General features: G+C 48.3%; 4 protein-coding genes across 4 annotated transcripts; 2 read left to right on the top strand and 2 right to left on the bottom strand.

The window, feature by feature from the left end:
• Positions 1–194: 194 nt before the first annotated feature.
• cwc21 (U2-type spliceosomal complex subunit CWC21) lies at positions 195–848 on the bottom strand (the record flags this gene model as incomplete). The annotated part of the gene is made up of 1 exon (XM_056672891.1): positions 195–848. One exon carries the CDS (start codon positions 846–848, stop codon positions 195–197), a length of 654 nt encoding a protein of 217 aa, XP_056536410.1.
• A 1,470-nt stretch (positions 849–2,318) lies between these two features.
• Positions 2,319–5,188, bottom strand: N7500_001744 (mRNA-binding protein PUF3; the record flags this gene model as incomplete). The annotated part of the gene is made up of 4 exons (XM_056672890.1): positions 2,319–2,734; positions 2,785–4,881; positions 4,934–5,090; positions 5,147–5,188. The coding sequence occupies 4 exons, from the start codon at positions 5,186–5,188 to the stop codon at positions 2,319–2,321; spliced, it is 2,712 nt and encodes a 903-aa protein (XP_056536409.1).
• A 5,223-nt stretch (positions 5,189–10,411) lies between these two features.
• N7500_001743 (uncharacterized protein) lies at positions 10,412–10,942 on the top strand (the record flags this gene model as incomplete). The annotated part of the gene is made up of 1 exon (XM_056672889.1): positions 10,412–10,942. The coding sequence occupies one exon, from the start codon at positions 10,412–10,414 to the stop codon at positions 10,940–10,942; it is 531 nt and encodes a 176-aa protein (XP_056536408.1).
• A 1,377-nt stretch (positions 10,943–12,319) lies between these two features.
• N7500_001742 (uncharacterized protein) lies at positions 12,320–12,532 on the top strand (the record flags this gene model as incomplete). The annotated part of the gene is made up of 2 exons (XM_056672888.1): positions 12,320–12,338; positions 12,372–12,532. The coding sequence occupies 2 exons, from the start codon at positions 12,320–12,322 to the stop codon at positions 12,530–12,532; spliced, it is 180 nt and encodes a 59-aa protein (XP_056536407.1).
• Positions 12,533–12,591: the final 59 nt, after the last annotated feature.

The following is a 12,591-nucleotide window of genomic DNA, read 5'->3' as shown; positions in this document are numbered from 1 at the left end:
TAGATGAGGTTATGATATCCAATTGTTCATTTCTTTGCATTCGAAGATTGTACATAACATGGACAATAAAAAAAGAAAAACTTGTTCATGCAACCCTCTTTCCATAATAACCCCAATATAACCCTAACGCCAGTTAACACCATTACTTGAGAAAGACACAAGCAGAAGCAAAAACAAACAAATCAAGACCTAATCTAATCCCTCCTTCTCTCCCGATAATCACGAGAACTAGAAATCTCCCCAGTCTCCCGATCCTCCCGCAACCCAAAAGCCCTACGCAACCTCTCCGTCTCTTCAATCTTCGCTTCAGCAAGCTCATGAACCTGATAAGACTTAAGATTGCGCCTATCCCTACCACCCCCAGCCCCAGACCCAGCAAAAGGTTTCTTAAAGCCGGACTCTCCACGCTGCAAATCCTCCTCCAGCTCATTCAACAACCGCTGCCGAAGAGTATCACACCGCTCGTCAATCTCTTCTTCCGTAAGGACCTTCTCTCCCTCATCCGCCTCGCCATCCTCGCCACCTTCTTCCTTCTTAGCAGCATTCTTCCCCTTCTTATTCTTCTTATCGGCTTCTTCTTCAATTCGCTCATTCTCTTCTTCCAGTCGCTCCCGCTCTTCCATCACTTTCACCTCGATCGCGCGCTTGCGGTCGTGCTCGAGGATCTGCTTGTCCGGCATGCGCTGCTTGAATGATCGGTCCATTGGCCCGCTGCCATTCGCACCGCTGACAGGTGGGTAGGGAGCGCCGTAGCCTGTGCTGCGGGGTTTGAGGAGAGCGGAGTTGCGCTGCACGTAGCCTGATGTGCCGCTACCGCGCGGGGTTGTGAGGCCGACGTTGGAGGACATTTTGGTGATTGGGGAGTTGGTTTGGTATGTGGTTTGGTTTGGAAATTATTGAGTGAAATCTGATCGGGGGATCTTTGGGAAGATTATTCTTTGTGATTGTTGTGGCGATGATTATTCTTGTAGGTTTGTAGGTTGTAGTTTTGCGGGATGAAGAGCTCGGAGCTAATCTAGATGCCGGCTTGATGTGGTCTCTTTCGGGCTCGGATTGGAAATTCAACGATAACAGGTGGATGAATCGACAGCGTAGCTTTTTATCTGTTGATGCGCAGAGAAAAAAGCGCTGATCACAGTGTTGAGGTAGAGGGATGGCAGACGGGGTTTGCTCCAACTCCATCAAAATGCGCCGTCTTATCGGGAATCACGGGATTGATATCACGTGTGATAGGATCTATACGAGTCACGTGAGTGTACTACATTAATCTATGCATTGCGGTCTTGGGCTAGGGGCTCGGAATATGCTACAATGTATCAACATACGGTACAGTGATTTTGAGCAAAGTTGAAATCAAGTCATAATGCATTGATAATACAGCCACTAGCAAGATAAGGAAAAGAGGACCACAGAAGAAATTATCAACACGGCATGACAACTCGGAGATAAGACGAAGTCCACAAGAGCCAGGCAGCTATAACAAGCTCCCAACAGGCAAGCAGAATCGAACATGAAGGCCGATAAGCACAGAAGCAAGAACACCTTTGATAAGAACACCTTGATGCGAAAGGAAAGCCGTGGAGCTCGGACTCGAAATCATAGCCATAAGTTGAGATATGTTGACTTGGCCAGGAAAAAGGAAATGTGTAGAAAGAAGGTAGTAGGTAGTTCTGGGTAGATCATGCAGATGCCATGGCACAAATGAACTGTGCAAAGTGTTTGATTCTTTTCCTGGTATTTTCTGGATCCAAATGTGAATGTGGAAGGTCCCGGACTCCATGCTATGGGCATACGCGCTCTGAATTCATGAAGAGCGGAATATCAGATCCGTCTCCCCTTTCCAGCCGGTTGCCGATTTTTCCCACATCACAGCCGCCTTGATCCCGTGACAAAATAAAAATAAATGGAAGAAGTGGACAGAACAAAGACGCCGGAGCCATATCGATTCTCGGACCTGGATCTCATAGCGAGAAGCATTGACAATGATTCACAAACAAATCGTAAGAATAAATGAACATGTCAAGAAAGAAACAAGAACAAGTAAGGTAAGATAAGAAATAAGTGGGTGGTCCGAGATCGAGTTCGAGATCAACACAAGAAAGATAAAAGAAATAAAAACATTCCAGGCCCTCATTGTTGCGCCGTCAAAGCCATGGTCAAATAGGGGAGAATCACATAGACGTTGGTAACATATATCCCGCCTGATTCCCCTGTATGTATACGCCCCGTATTAGATAGAGAACAAGAAGTCACTCGGCTCAGATCAAATCAGGATTAGAAAGATTATGTTGGGCGAGCAAGGTAAAGTGTGCAACGAATTAGTGAGCACTAGTGACATCGACCGGGACGGTAACACCGGTGTTGCCCGTCTCGGGACTCGAAACCGAGGTCACTGTGCTCTGAGCAAGACCCTTCGACTCGAGGGTAGTATCGACGGTAGTCTGATCCGTCGGAGGAGGGGTGGGTGGGGCGTTGCCCACGAAAGGAGCCCGGGGCTGCTCGGTGGGGATTGAGCGCTTTGCGGGCTGTGGAGAGGATTTGTGGGAGTGAGGGGGAGTGGTCGAGGTGGTGTGGGGCAGAGGACCAGTCGCAGGAGAGTTGGGGTCAAAAATGAGCTTCTCGATAGCGACAATTTGCTTGCCATAGCTGAACTTCTTCAGCTGACTGAGGAGAGGCTTGATCTGATCGATGAGGGCTTCACGCTCGGCATCTTTCAATTGGCCCAGCACTTTCTCTGTTGGAAATTAGTATCGCACATAACGAGCACAGTGGGATCAGACTTACGAATAACATAGTTGCCATACTGGTCACGCATAAGGCCTAGGAGAGGGCTCTCGCCGCGGTCATTCGCGGAGGTGAGGGTGCTGATGATGTGGATACGCTCATGTTCCGCACCAAACTCAATGCTCTTCTCAACCACATTGCTAGCGAACTTGTGCTTTGAGTAGGCGAGAAGCTGGCCCATAACAATGTCGATCATGCGAGTGCGGTCCTTATCGTCACCGTTCTCAATGACATGCTGGATGACATAGTTGCCGAACTGGTCAGGGATCAGATTAGAGGTGCAGGCATGGAGCTCAGCCAGAATGGACTGCCGGTCTACCTCCTCACAGTGCTCGAGCATTCTCTGAATGACACGGCAACCATAAGGATGAGCAGCCAGTCGGTTGACCTGGCCGCGGAAGGCATTGATGATGAACTGGACATATTGCGAAGGAACACGCTCAATGGCCTTCTGGATGACATGGTTGCCGTTCTGATCCCGAACACACTTGAGGACATGGTTCTCCAGTTCCTTGACCATCGCGGCTTGTTGGTCAGTCAGGATGTGCTCTAGGGCCTTCTGGACCACCCGGCATCCATACATCTGAGTCGACAGGGCGAGAACATGGCCACGCATCTGGTTGGCCAAAATCTTCTTCTGGGTCTGGTTGCCGTGCTCGAACAACTTCTGGACGACGTAGTTGCCGAAGACATCAGTCATCAACTGAAGACAGTTGGGCTGGATCTCACGGAACACCTGTTCCTTCTCGTCGCTGTTCGCGGTTTCAAGCTTCTGTTGAATGAAGCGAGAACCGTGCTGGTCACCACTGAACTCGACCACGTGGTTGTAGATGTCCTTCAGCTCGTAGCGCTTGTTTCCCTTGCTGTTGGCCCTAAACTCTTCGAGGAGGGGGCTACGGACAACCTGGGTGGGGTCATGCTCACGCTGAGTGCGCGAAACCAGAGCGGCTGCGCCCAGGCCACTCAGATGACCTACTGGATAGAATCCGGAGAGAGCGTTCAAGCGAGAAGCCTGGTAAGCTTGGAAATCGTAAGACGGGGGGTACTGCATCCGGGAGGAACTTTGGGCAAGTTCCTGTTCCTGAAAGTTTCGTAGTCTGCGCTCGAAGGCTGCGACTTGGCTTTCATTCGCACCTGTGTTGCGGTATTGACCGGTGGCCCCGTCGACTCCAGTGTAGATGGGACTATCCATGCGGGCATAGTCCGAGGGTGAGATGGAGCCAGTGTTGGCGGCTCTGGATCGTGCCTGATAGGCAAGCTGCATCTCCTGTGCAGCTTCTGCGGTGTATCCAAGTGCTTGATAAGCTTCTTCATTGTTCTGATACTTGCCACGCTGGAAAGAGCCATCAAAGGATGCATGGGGAACAAATGAGGGTCGCTGAGTGGCTTGGGATGCGTAGTTGGCTTCGTTGAGCTGCAGCTTGTTGAAGCCGGTGTTGAGGTCCATCGAGCCACCGCTGTAGCGGCCATCAATGCTGTGGTTGTCGGAGTAGAAAGAGGGATGAGCGGAGTGAGCTGGACGTTGAGTAGCATAGGAGGCGGAGTTGTGAGACGCATGAGATAGTGCACTACGACCCTGGGGAGGGGACACATGCTCTGCAATTCCAGACCCCAAGGATCCCATGCCCATTGAACCACCAATGCCATCTCCGCTTGCACCATCGAGGGGATTCGAGAAGCCAGGTTTCACAGGGAAAGTCGCGCCGACAGGGCTGCCGCCGAGACCGGTCGTGCTGATCTGTCGTCGGCCAGCAAACCCACCGAATGATATACCATCTCCGGAGGGAGACACACCCTCGGACGCAGCGTTCAGGTAGGGTCGGTGACTTGCTGTGCCAGTGGCGGTGTTGATGCCGGTGGTGCGGGGTAGGGCAAAGTAAGAGCTATCACTGGCTTCGTTGATAGCAGGGGCACTGCGGTCATTGGCACGAGCCTGGGTCGGGGATGTGGCGAGACCTCTGGTCTGGAAGGCGGGGTTGGCGGTGACGGTGCCCCAAGGCAGGTTGGCACGGCCCGACCAGCCATCTGACTCGGATGTAGAGAGGAGGGAACCTGATCCAGACTTTCCTTCGAATGCAGTCTCGGTGAGATGTTGATCTGGATGGTGTGTTAGCATAGACCATACCCCAATGGATAGACGATGACTGACCATCGCCGAATCCTCCTAGGTTAGAGTCGCCCCAGATGTTGTTCTTCCAGCTAGCCTTGCTAGCCCCGAAACCCTTCCCGACACTGTTGCCTTGTGATCCGCGGTTGCGGTCGTTCATTCCGGAGGAATTCATGTTGGTAGCCCGGTTTGATCGTGCCTAGATTCAGTGTTATCACCCCCATTCCAGTGATCGAGATCCAGGGTCCTACTCACGTTGTGTACACTGGTTGCATTTGCGGCCATGGTAGAAGCCATCCCAGTAATTCTCCGATCGGTGGAACAGTATTTCGATATGTACTCGAGCGGCGAAGGTTATTCGTAGCTGGTTCGGAGAGGGTGTCTCGTAGTAGTAAATCACAGAGCAGAGACGATCGGCCGATGCTGTGTCGACTAGTATTTGCAAACGGGCACCAGGCACCAGAGACGGCGTACACGAAGGAATATAAGACTGGCGATCCAACGTCCGTATTAGCAGGGTTTGAGCCATATTGGGATGTCGGGTTGGGAAGCCAGGTTCGGAAACAGGTACAAGGGTACCTAGGGTGTCCAAGTGTCTTGAAGGGAAAGACTTACCAAAGGAGGGGATAGAAGGGATCACAAGAAAGAGCGAAATGAAGAAAATGAATGTTGTCTTCTGTAGTACTCAGAGGCGAACTCAGGACATGTACAGATTATACAGCAAAAGAGGAAGGGAGACGAAAGGGAGGAAGAGCGACGAGCTCTGAATGAAGCGAGAAATGCTGACTGTGGCAGGAAGGTCGATCGAGCTTGACAGCGATAGAAGATGCAAGGTGACAAAGAATTGGAACGATTATTATCACCCTTTCGTTTGCTGCAGCTGTGGGGTTTTCAGAGTTGGTAGCCGGAGGGTTCAGAATTGAGGAGGCGCCGCGACGTTACTCTGCTCCGTGCATGCTCCAGGAATCTCCCAGTTGCAGATCGTCCTCATGTGCCTTGTGGAAAGACGATCCCCGAGAATGGCAATTAGAACGTTGGGGGACCCTAGATTGATTGATAGGCAAGGGGTGTTGGATGTCTTGAGGGAAGATTTTCGAGCGGACTAAGAAAGGATAATGGAATGCGCTGGCGCAAGAAGGATAAGAATTCGGGATTCAGTTGATAAAAGGGAATGTGGACGAGAGACAAGGCACGGCATTAATGTAGTCCACAGCTGTCACACAGACGCCAGCATGACAGCCCAAGGGTTTTTTTTTTGTGTGGCTGTTTATTGGGGGGTATGTTTTGGTGAGGCGGTGATGAAGGGAAAAAGGAAAATATCAAGGAAGAAGGAAAAAAAAAAGAGGAGGAGGTTCAAAAGAAAGGACAATTAAAAAAAGCGTCACACGAAGAAGGAAAAGAAAAGAAGAAAAAATGAACAGAACAGAGGCAATTGGATAGATAACAAGAAGAAAGATGATTTCTCAGGCAGATCAGCCGCTGTATTGCCGCGTAATACCATGACCATGTGAACAAGTCGATCCTGGCTGGGACAGAGTGGTACTTGGATTTAGGTTAGAGTTTAGCCGTGAGCCCAGGTATCTTTTTCAGCCATCTGTTGATGGCGTACGTATCTGACTGTCACCGCGATCTAACTCCCGGCGCTTCTTTTTTAGCCTGGCCCCATCTCTTTGTCTTGTTTTCACTTAACATATATCATATATACATCTGTCTATCGAACTTCCATTCTCTATGCTCTTTCTCTTTCTCATGTTCTAATAGTTCACTAGTCACATATCCCATGGTCCAGCTAAAGATAAATCCTGAAACAGTAAATGGGTAGAATAGTTGAACGAGCAAACCTGAAGTCATCAGAGAGATTTAATACTTCGGTCAACATTTCCTATCCACTCCAACTCATATTGACCATGGACCTTGGAACCCCTATAGCCTACTCCCGAATGGAGCCGGTGCCTGACATACACATAAGCTTTGTCGCAAAGAAAGACTCGGGAAAAAAGATTCATCTTTTCAAGCCGAGGTTCTATATAGGTTACTGAATGAAGCTTTTAATATAATTCCTCGGCAGCTTATCTTGAAGATTAAAGGTTTTCTCCCGATCGGGGCCCACTAGGCCCCTCCCACTTTTAGCCTTAAACCTCAAGTAAGGTACCCTATATATATACACACCTACTGCCGACATAGGTATATACCCTGAAAGGATATAATCAGGGCTAGATCTCTTTCAACTTGTCTAACTTCCGGTTGGATCCGGAAACATTCTTGAAAGAGCCACCTTTCTAGTGGGTTAGGACCTGCCATTCCAGGATTGGCAAGGCGTTGGCTTACTCCCTCCGCTTGGTCAGGAACTCAATGGGCCGAGGGGGGCATTTGTTTCGCTCTTGTGTTTTGGGCTTTTTTGTTTTTTTCTTTTTATGTTCTGTCGGTGTTTTGGGGGGGTTTTATTTTTGCCCGGCCGTGCGCCGGTATTGGCATTGCCCTCTCTCCCTTGATTCTCTTAGATAGAGCAAGTCAAACCCCGACTGCGAGATGCAATAGTCTCGCGCGCGATCACCGATCGAAGTACGCTTCGGGCCATGAGGGCTAGATCTAGAAGAATTATCCAACGAAAAACAGGTTCGCGGCTTGAGTAGACTTTCATAGACTCGGCCAGCCCCTTGCTTCGGCACATCGTCACACTGACCCTTGGATCTGTGGGTGAAAGGGTGGGATGTATCCGCGTGAATGATGACTGACGAGAATCAACTGCTGATTACCTGGGTCAGAAGCCCATAGAAGCCCATTGAATGAAAACAAAACAAAAATAAGGGTCGTCATCTAGCATGTGTTGGTGAACATTTGCCGTCAACGTTGCGGTGTCCGGTCATCGCGGTGTAATCACTCCCGGCGAGATTGAAAAAAGGCCGAGACATCGACTGGCAAAGGGAGAGTCATACAGCTTGCAGGCCGACAAGGATACTCGCCTCTGGGTCCTTGCACAGGGGTTTCACAGGTCAAGTGTCAGGCCATCACTCGCAGAAATCTTCCCCGGATCTGATCTCTGAGGGGCATTGCTCACCTTGCGTCCAACGCCCATAGCCTTAGGAACACTCAGTGGACCCGAGCGCGATGACCGCTCGCTTGCAGTGACTATCGGGCGTTGGCCGTGTTACTAGTTTCCGGGGACTGGGTTGTTGCTTTTCTTGTGATCGACCTTTCTCCGACTTTGTGAGCTATCGAATTGTGTGTTGGCCGCCCCCTGACCGTATGATGAAAGATGCAGAGTCTGTCAACTAACATGTATGCCAAGATAATCTTAGAATGTACCTAGGACATATCAGTCAGTGAAGTTGACACAAATTTTGATAGTGACCTTGTGCTAGTTGTATTCTTCATCTCGAGTGTCGGGTCTTGGCAGTATTGAAAGAAGGCCGGGGTTGGCTTTACTGTAGAGCATTGAGCCTGCTCTAGATCCTGACACTAGGTCCCTAGCTGTGGGGATTGATGGGGGATTTCTTCACCTCGGGGACGTGGCTTAAGAGGTTTAGTCGACATCGCTGCTAGAGCCCGATATGTACTTCCATTGATGTCTCTCATGTGTCAACGCAATAATCAAATGCCCCCACATAAGAACTTAAAGTACAGACAACTTGTCAGATTATATTTTGCAAATGAGCATACAATATTGATTGAGGAAACTTGGAAGGTGGAATTGATACCCGAATATGGAGGCTGTACGCCCAAAGGCAGATTCAAAGGCACACATTATGCTCCGTACAGAGTATACAATGAAGAAATCGCGCTCTCAGCCACACCTGCCAGTAACCAAGTTCACAAAGAACCAAAGGCCACGCACCAGATGGAATTGTATTGGAACCAGACACTCAATTTGTAACACCAGGACCGCGTGCCCTTTTTCTGCGTGTCCCCGATATGGCGGTAAAATCCATGCAAGAGGGATACATGCAGCTCAGGCGATTGACACATCCAGCATGTGGCAAACAGTGGCTACATATAATGATCTTGCATATTGAGTGTATGGATATTTACTCCATATTCTGGCTTGTGTTTCCTTTCTTTGTACGGGGGGTGGAGTACTAGATGTTTTTTTAATATAGCCTATTCCAATGTCTAGGATTATACATTGAAAACTCTTGCACAAAGTATGCTTTTTCGGCCCTTTTCTGATGTCGAATGTGGATCGTCGAATGGAAGTCTAACTATCAGACTGCTCGTTGGGAGTATATTTAGAGTATATAAGAAGCCCGCTGAAAAGACTACTCTTATGATGCACGATATATATTTATGAAAGAAATACATTCTAAATCTCCACCTAGGAAGACATCAGAGTGCCTGTCACATTGCTTTATCTTGATTTAATCAAATAAGAATATTTAACTTGGAACATAGTTTCTATATGAAGAACCTCTCAAAAAATGTACGATGTATTGGATCTTCAGCCTCATTAGACCTCGCCACTAGGTAGGTAACTATGGATGGTCCAACAATTAGTCATCTTGACCTACGGGGGGGTATATGATAGTACAATGGCTCAACTATTCTCAAGTCATCGATTTGTTCCTTGCTTATTCTTTAGTGCATGTCCCAACAAACAATGGTTGCTACCTAGAGTTGTTGTTCCTGGTTGACGCGTACTAGGGCTTTGTTTATATGTGTTGAGGATCAGGTGCATGAGATCTAATCTCCCCCCACATATTCTTTTTGAAACATTCATTTCCTGCTTATGTTTGGGCGAGCACCGGTCTCGAGAGAGCACAAATCATGTTACTATGTAGATGTAGCCTTTGATTGCACTATCAACTTAAATCCGAGTGATTCACGCTTGTGCGACCACACCTTGACACTATGATGACTGATACAAAGAAATTACCCTTGAAGATAATATAAATCTATATACAACACACTTCGTATATATAACATATAATGCTGTATGTTGTACTCATAGATTCATGCGAACTTAGGATCTCAGGGGAACCCAAATAAACAGGCATAGTTCAGTGGAGCCTAACCAGTGAGAGGCCATGAATAGCCTCCAGAGGGTCCGTTCTCCAGGCACTAAAGGACTGTGATTGGTCAGCCCCTGTTGCCAAGAGGCTCCGAGCAACCCAAGGAGCAACGCTAAACTGTGAACAGCTTAGCTCTACACTAACAATAGCGAAGCGTTCTAGGCTTACACTCTCCTCTTCTCCCCTTCCTCCCTTTTCTATTTTCCCTTCATTCTCATCACATCTCCTCCATTCTTTCCATCGCAGGTGCCAGCTTCACTCTTTCAGCAGCCTTGTGTCCATTCTTTCTCTAATCTACTCACTCTCGTTTTCCACCCTTGGCTTTTTTCCGACACACCCGTGACCGAGAATTCGCACGCACATTCCATCACATTTGACTGTTTACTTCCCCGGATTCATTCTGTGACCATCCTTGGAATCCGAAATCGTCGATCACATACCTTTCGATTTCCGACCAGACAACTCTCAAACGCGGTATCGAAAACCTAACCGTCGACAACCGACAAGCAACAAGATGAACAGCCTATTTCCCCGCATCGTTGCTCGCGACGATGACAGCGATAGTGGACTCTCAAATACCATGGTCGACCTACTCATTGCTCTCCTCGTACTCGTTTTGTTCTCCCTTGCCCTGGTTGGCGGTCTGCTCGTCCTCCGCCGCAAGCGTCAGCGTAAACAAAACTTGCTCCCAGTCCACAATGGAGAGTCCCCCAACAGACGCCGTCTAACCATCTCCACGAACAAATCAGACTCCATTCTTGTCTATGATGAGAAACGCAGCCTGATGGATCACTCCGACAGCCCACCACCTAGCCCTGTGCCCGAGATCCGCATTACCTTCCCAGAGGAAGAAGATGCCAGCGGAAAACGTACTTCTGGCCGCATGGTTATCGTCCGAATCAGTGACGCTGGCAGCGTTGGCCTGGAACCCTGTCATGAGGAGCTTCCTCCCTACCAAACCACCGATACCGGTCGCTTCCAGTCCCTGGACATGGACCGGATGGGTGGGTTGAAGGAGAAAGACGAGAGGAAGACATATCATTAAAGCACGTTGTCAAACCTGCCTGAATGACCGAACGCATATACCGCCCGCATAGCGCTCAATCTTCTCTTCAACTTTCGACGACTTCTCACAACATGACGAGTACCCTGTCAAATATCTCTTGCGATTCTACCATTTACATACCCTTCCTTCCTGATTCGGCCTTCGTGGCTTGCACATATGCCTCCCAGTTTCTATTGTGGTCTCTAAAGCATACATATTGTTGGTTTACCCGGTTTCTGCTCAGACTCATTGGTACTTCACACTGCTTAAATTCCAATATTCATCAAAGCTGGATCATTCATAGCGAGGGCCTGCCGATTTTTCTCTATCTGCTTTCTGGCGTTTGATTTCTTAAGCCTGGTTTCTCATGCCTCTCTCGTCCCTGCTACGTTCCTAGGGTCTGACTTGCATGTGATTTCATTCCTGCTTTCGATTTTCTCTTCTTCATCCCCATTTATGAGGTCCCATTTTTTACGTTTTATTGGGACCCTCCCTATTTTCTTCCCTTCTTATGTGCCTTTTTCCCGGTACTCGGCAGCTGGATAATGTATGTACTTAGTCCTCCTATGTTCATTTACGTAAATCTCGAATCTATCTTTTCCTCAAATGATTTTTTCTTTGTTTCTCATTCTATGCGTATACGAGGCGGTGTGCCTATGTAGGGATACCAAGCAATCCTTGGCTTCGTTCCCTTTGAGTGCTTCTCTCTTGCCGCTTTTTGCTCACTTGAGTAGAAGTCTAGGGCCGATCACACCCTACAGCATAAGTAATCTCCATAATTTGCTAGACCGAACAATGAAACATCCTAGTTGGTAACGCTAAACTTACAACTGACATCTGGTATAAAACAACATTCTAGTCAACTACTCCTTGAGCATTCGTCATGATTGCCATTGGAATGGAACGACCCACCAACAAGGTGGCAATAGGCGTCATTTTACATCCAACAGAGTAGCACACCACTGCTTCTCGTGAATGTTTCCACACACCTACAATGCCTCACCGGGTGAGCTTTCCTACCTATTGATATGGTGCGCCGCCACCGGCTTTGTACAGATGGCGGAAGTAGCCCTTCAAGAAGTAAGCTTGCTATCATGGAATGTGGACTGTATATGCTTCACTGAAGATCTTGAGATGGGTACCCTACAGCAGAGCATAGCTATTGCCACGCGGATAATGAGTTTACTTTGAGATAAACCATTAGTTATAGTGAATCGTTGTGTTGGAGGTACTTCTGAAACCCCTCGAACGGTTATAGAATATCTTACTCGAATGTTGTTTGAATACCCCGGTGTGCAAAGTGATTTATATCATTCGGCAATTTAGATATTGAAATGGGCTGTCTGAGCATCGGCGCTGAAAATCCTGTTGTCCTATATGTTCCCGACAGAAGAACGTATGTGATAAAATATACTGTGTCTTTTGTGAGACATTGGATATCGCTGGTGGGAATCGTCTGATTTGCACGCATGCTTCATATTCCTAATAAATCTGTTCCCGGTGTACACTATTGAACAGCTCGCAAAAGACCCGCAGGGCGTTGGCTTTCTAATCTCCCATATGTGGTTAAACGCGTGGGCTGTTCTATGATATTGTAGTTGGATTGATGCGCCATCGGTCTCTCCTGGCTTGAACAGAGAAGAGAAGGT

The sequence above is a fragment of the Penicillium coprophilum genome (genome assembly GCF_028826855.1).
Source record: "Penicillium coprophilum strain IBT 35676 chromosome Unknown utg000002l_segment0_segment0, whole genome shotgun sequence".
Lineage (NCBI taxonomy): Eukaryota > Fungi > Ascomycota > Eurotiomycetes > Eurotiales > Aspergillaceae > Penicillium > Penicillium coprophilum.
The sequence above is the reverse complement of the archived record's forward strand: the minus strand, read 5'-3'. Positions and strand labels throughout refer to the sequence as shown.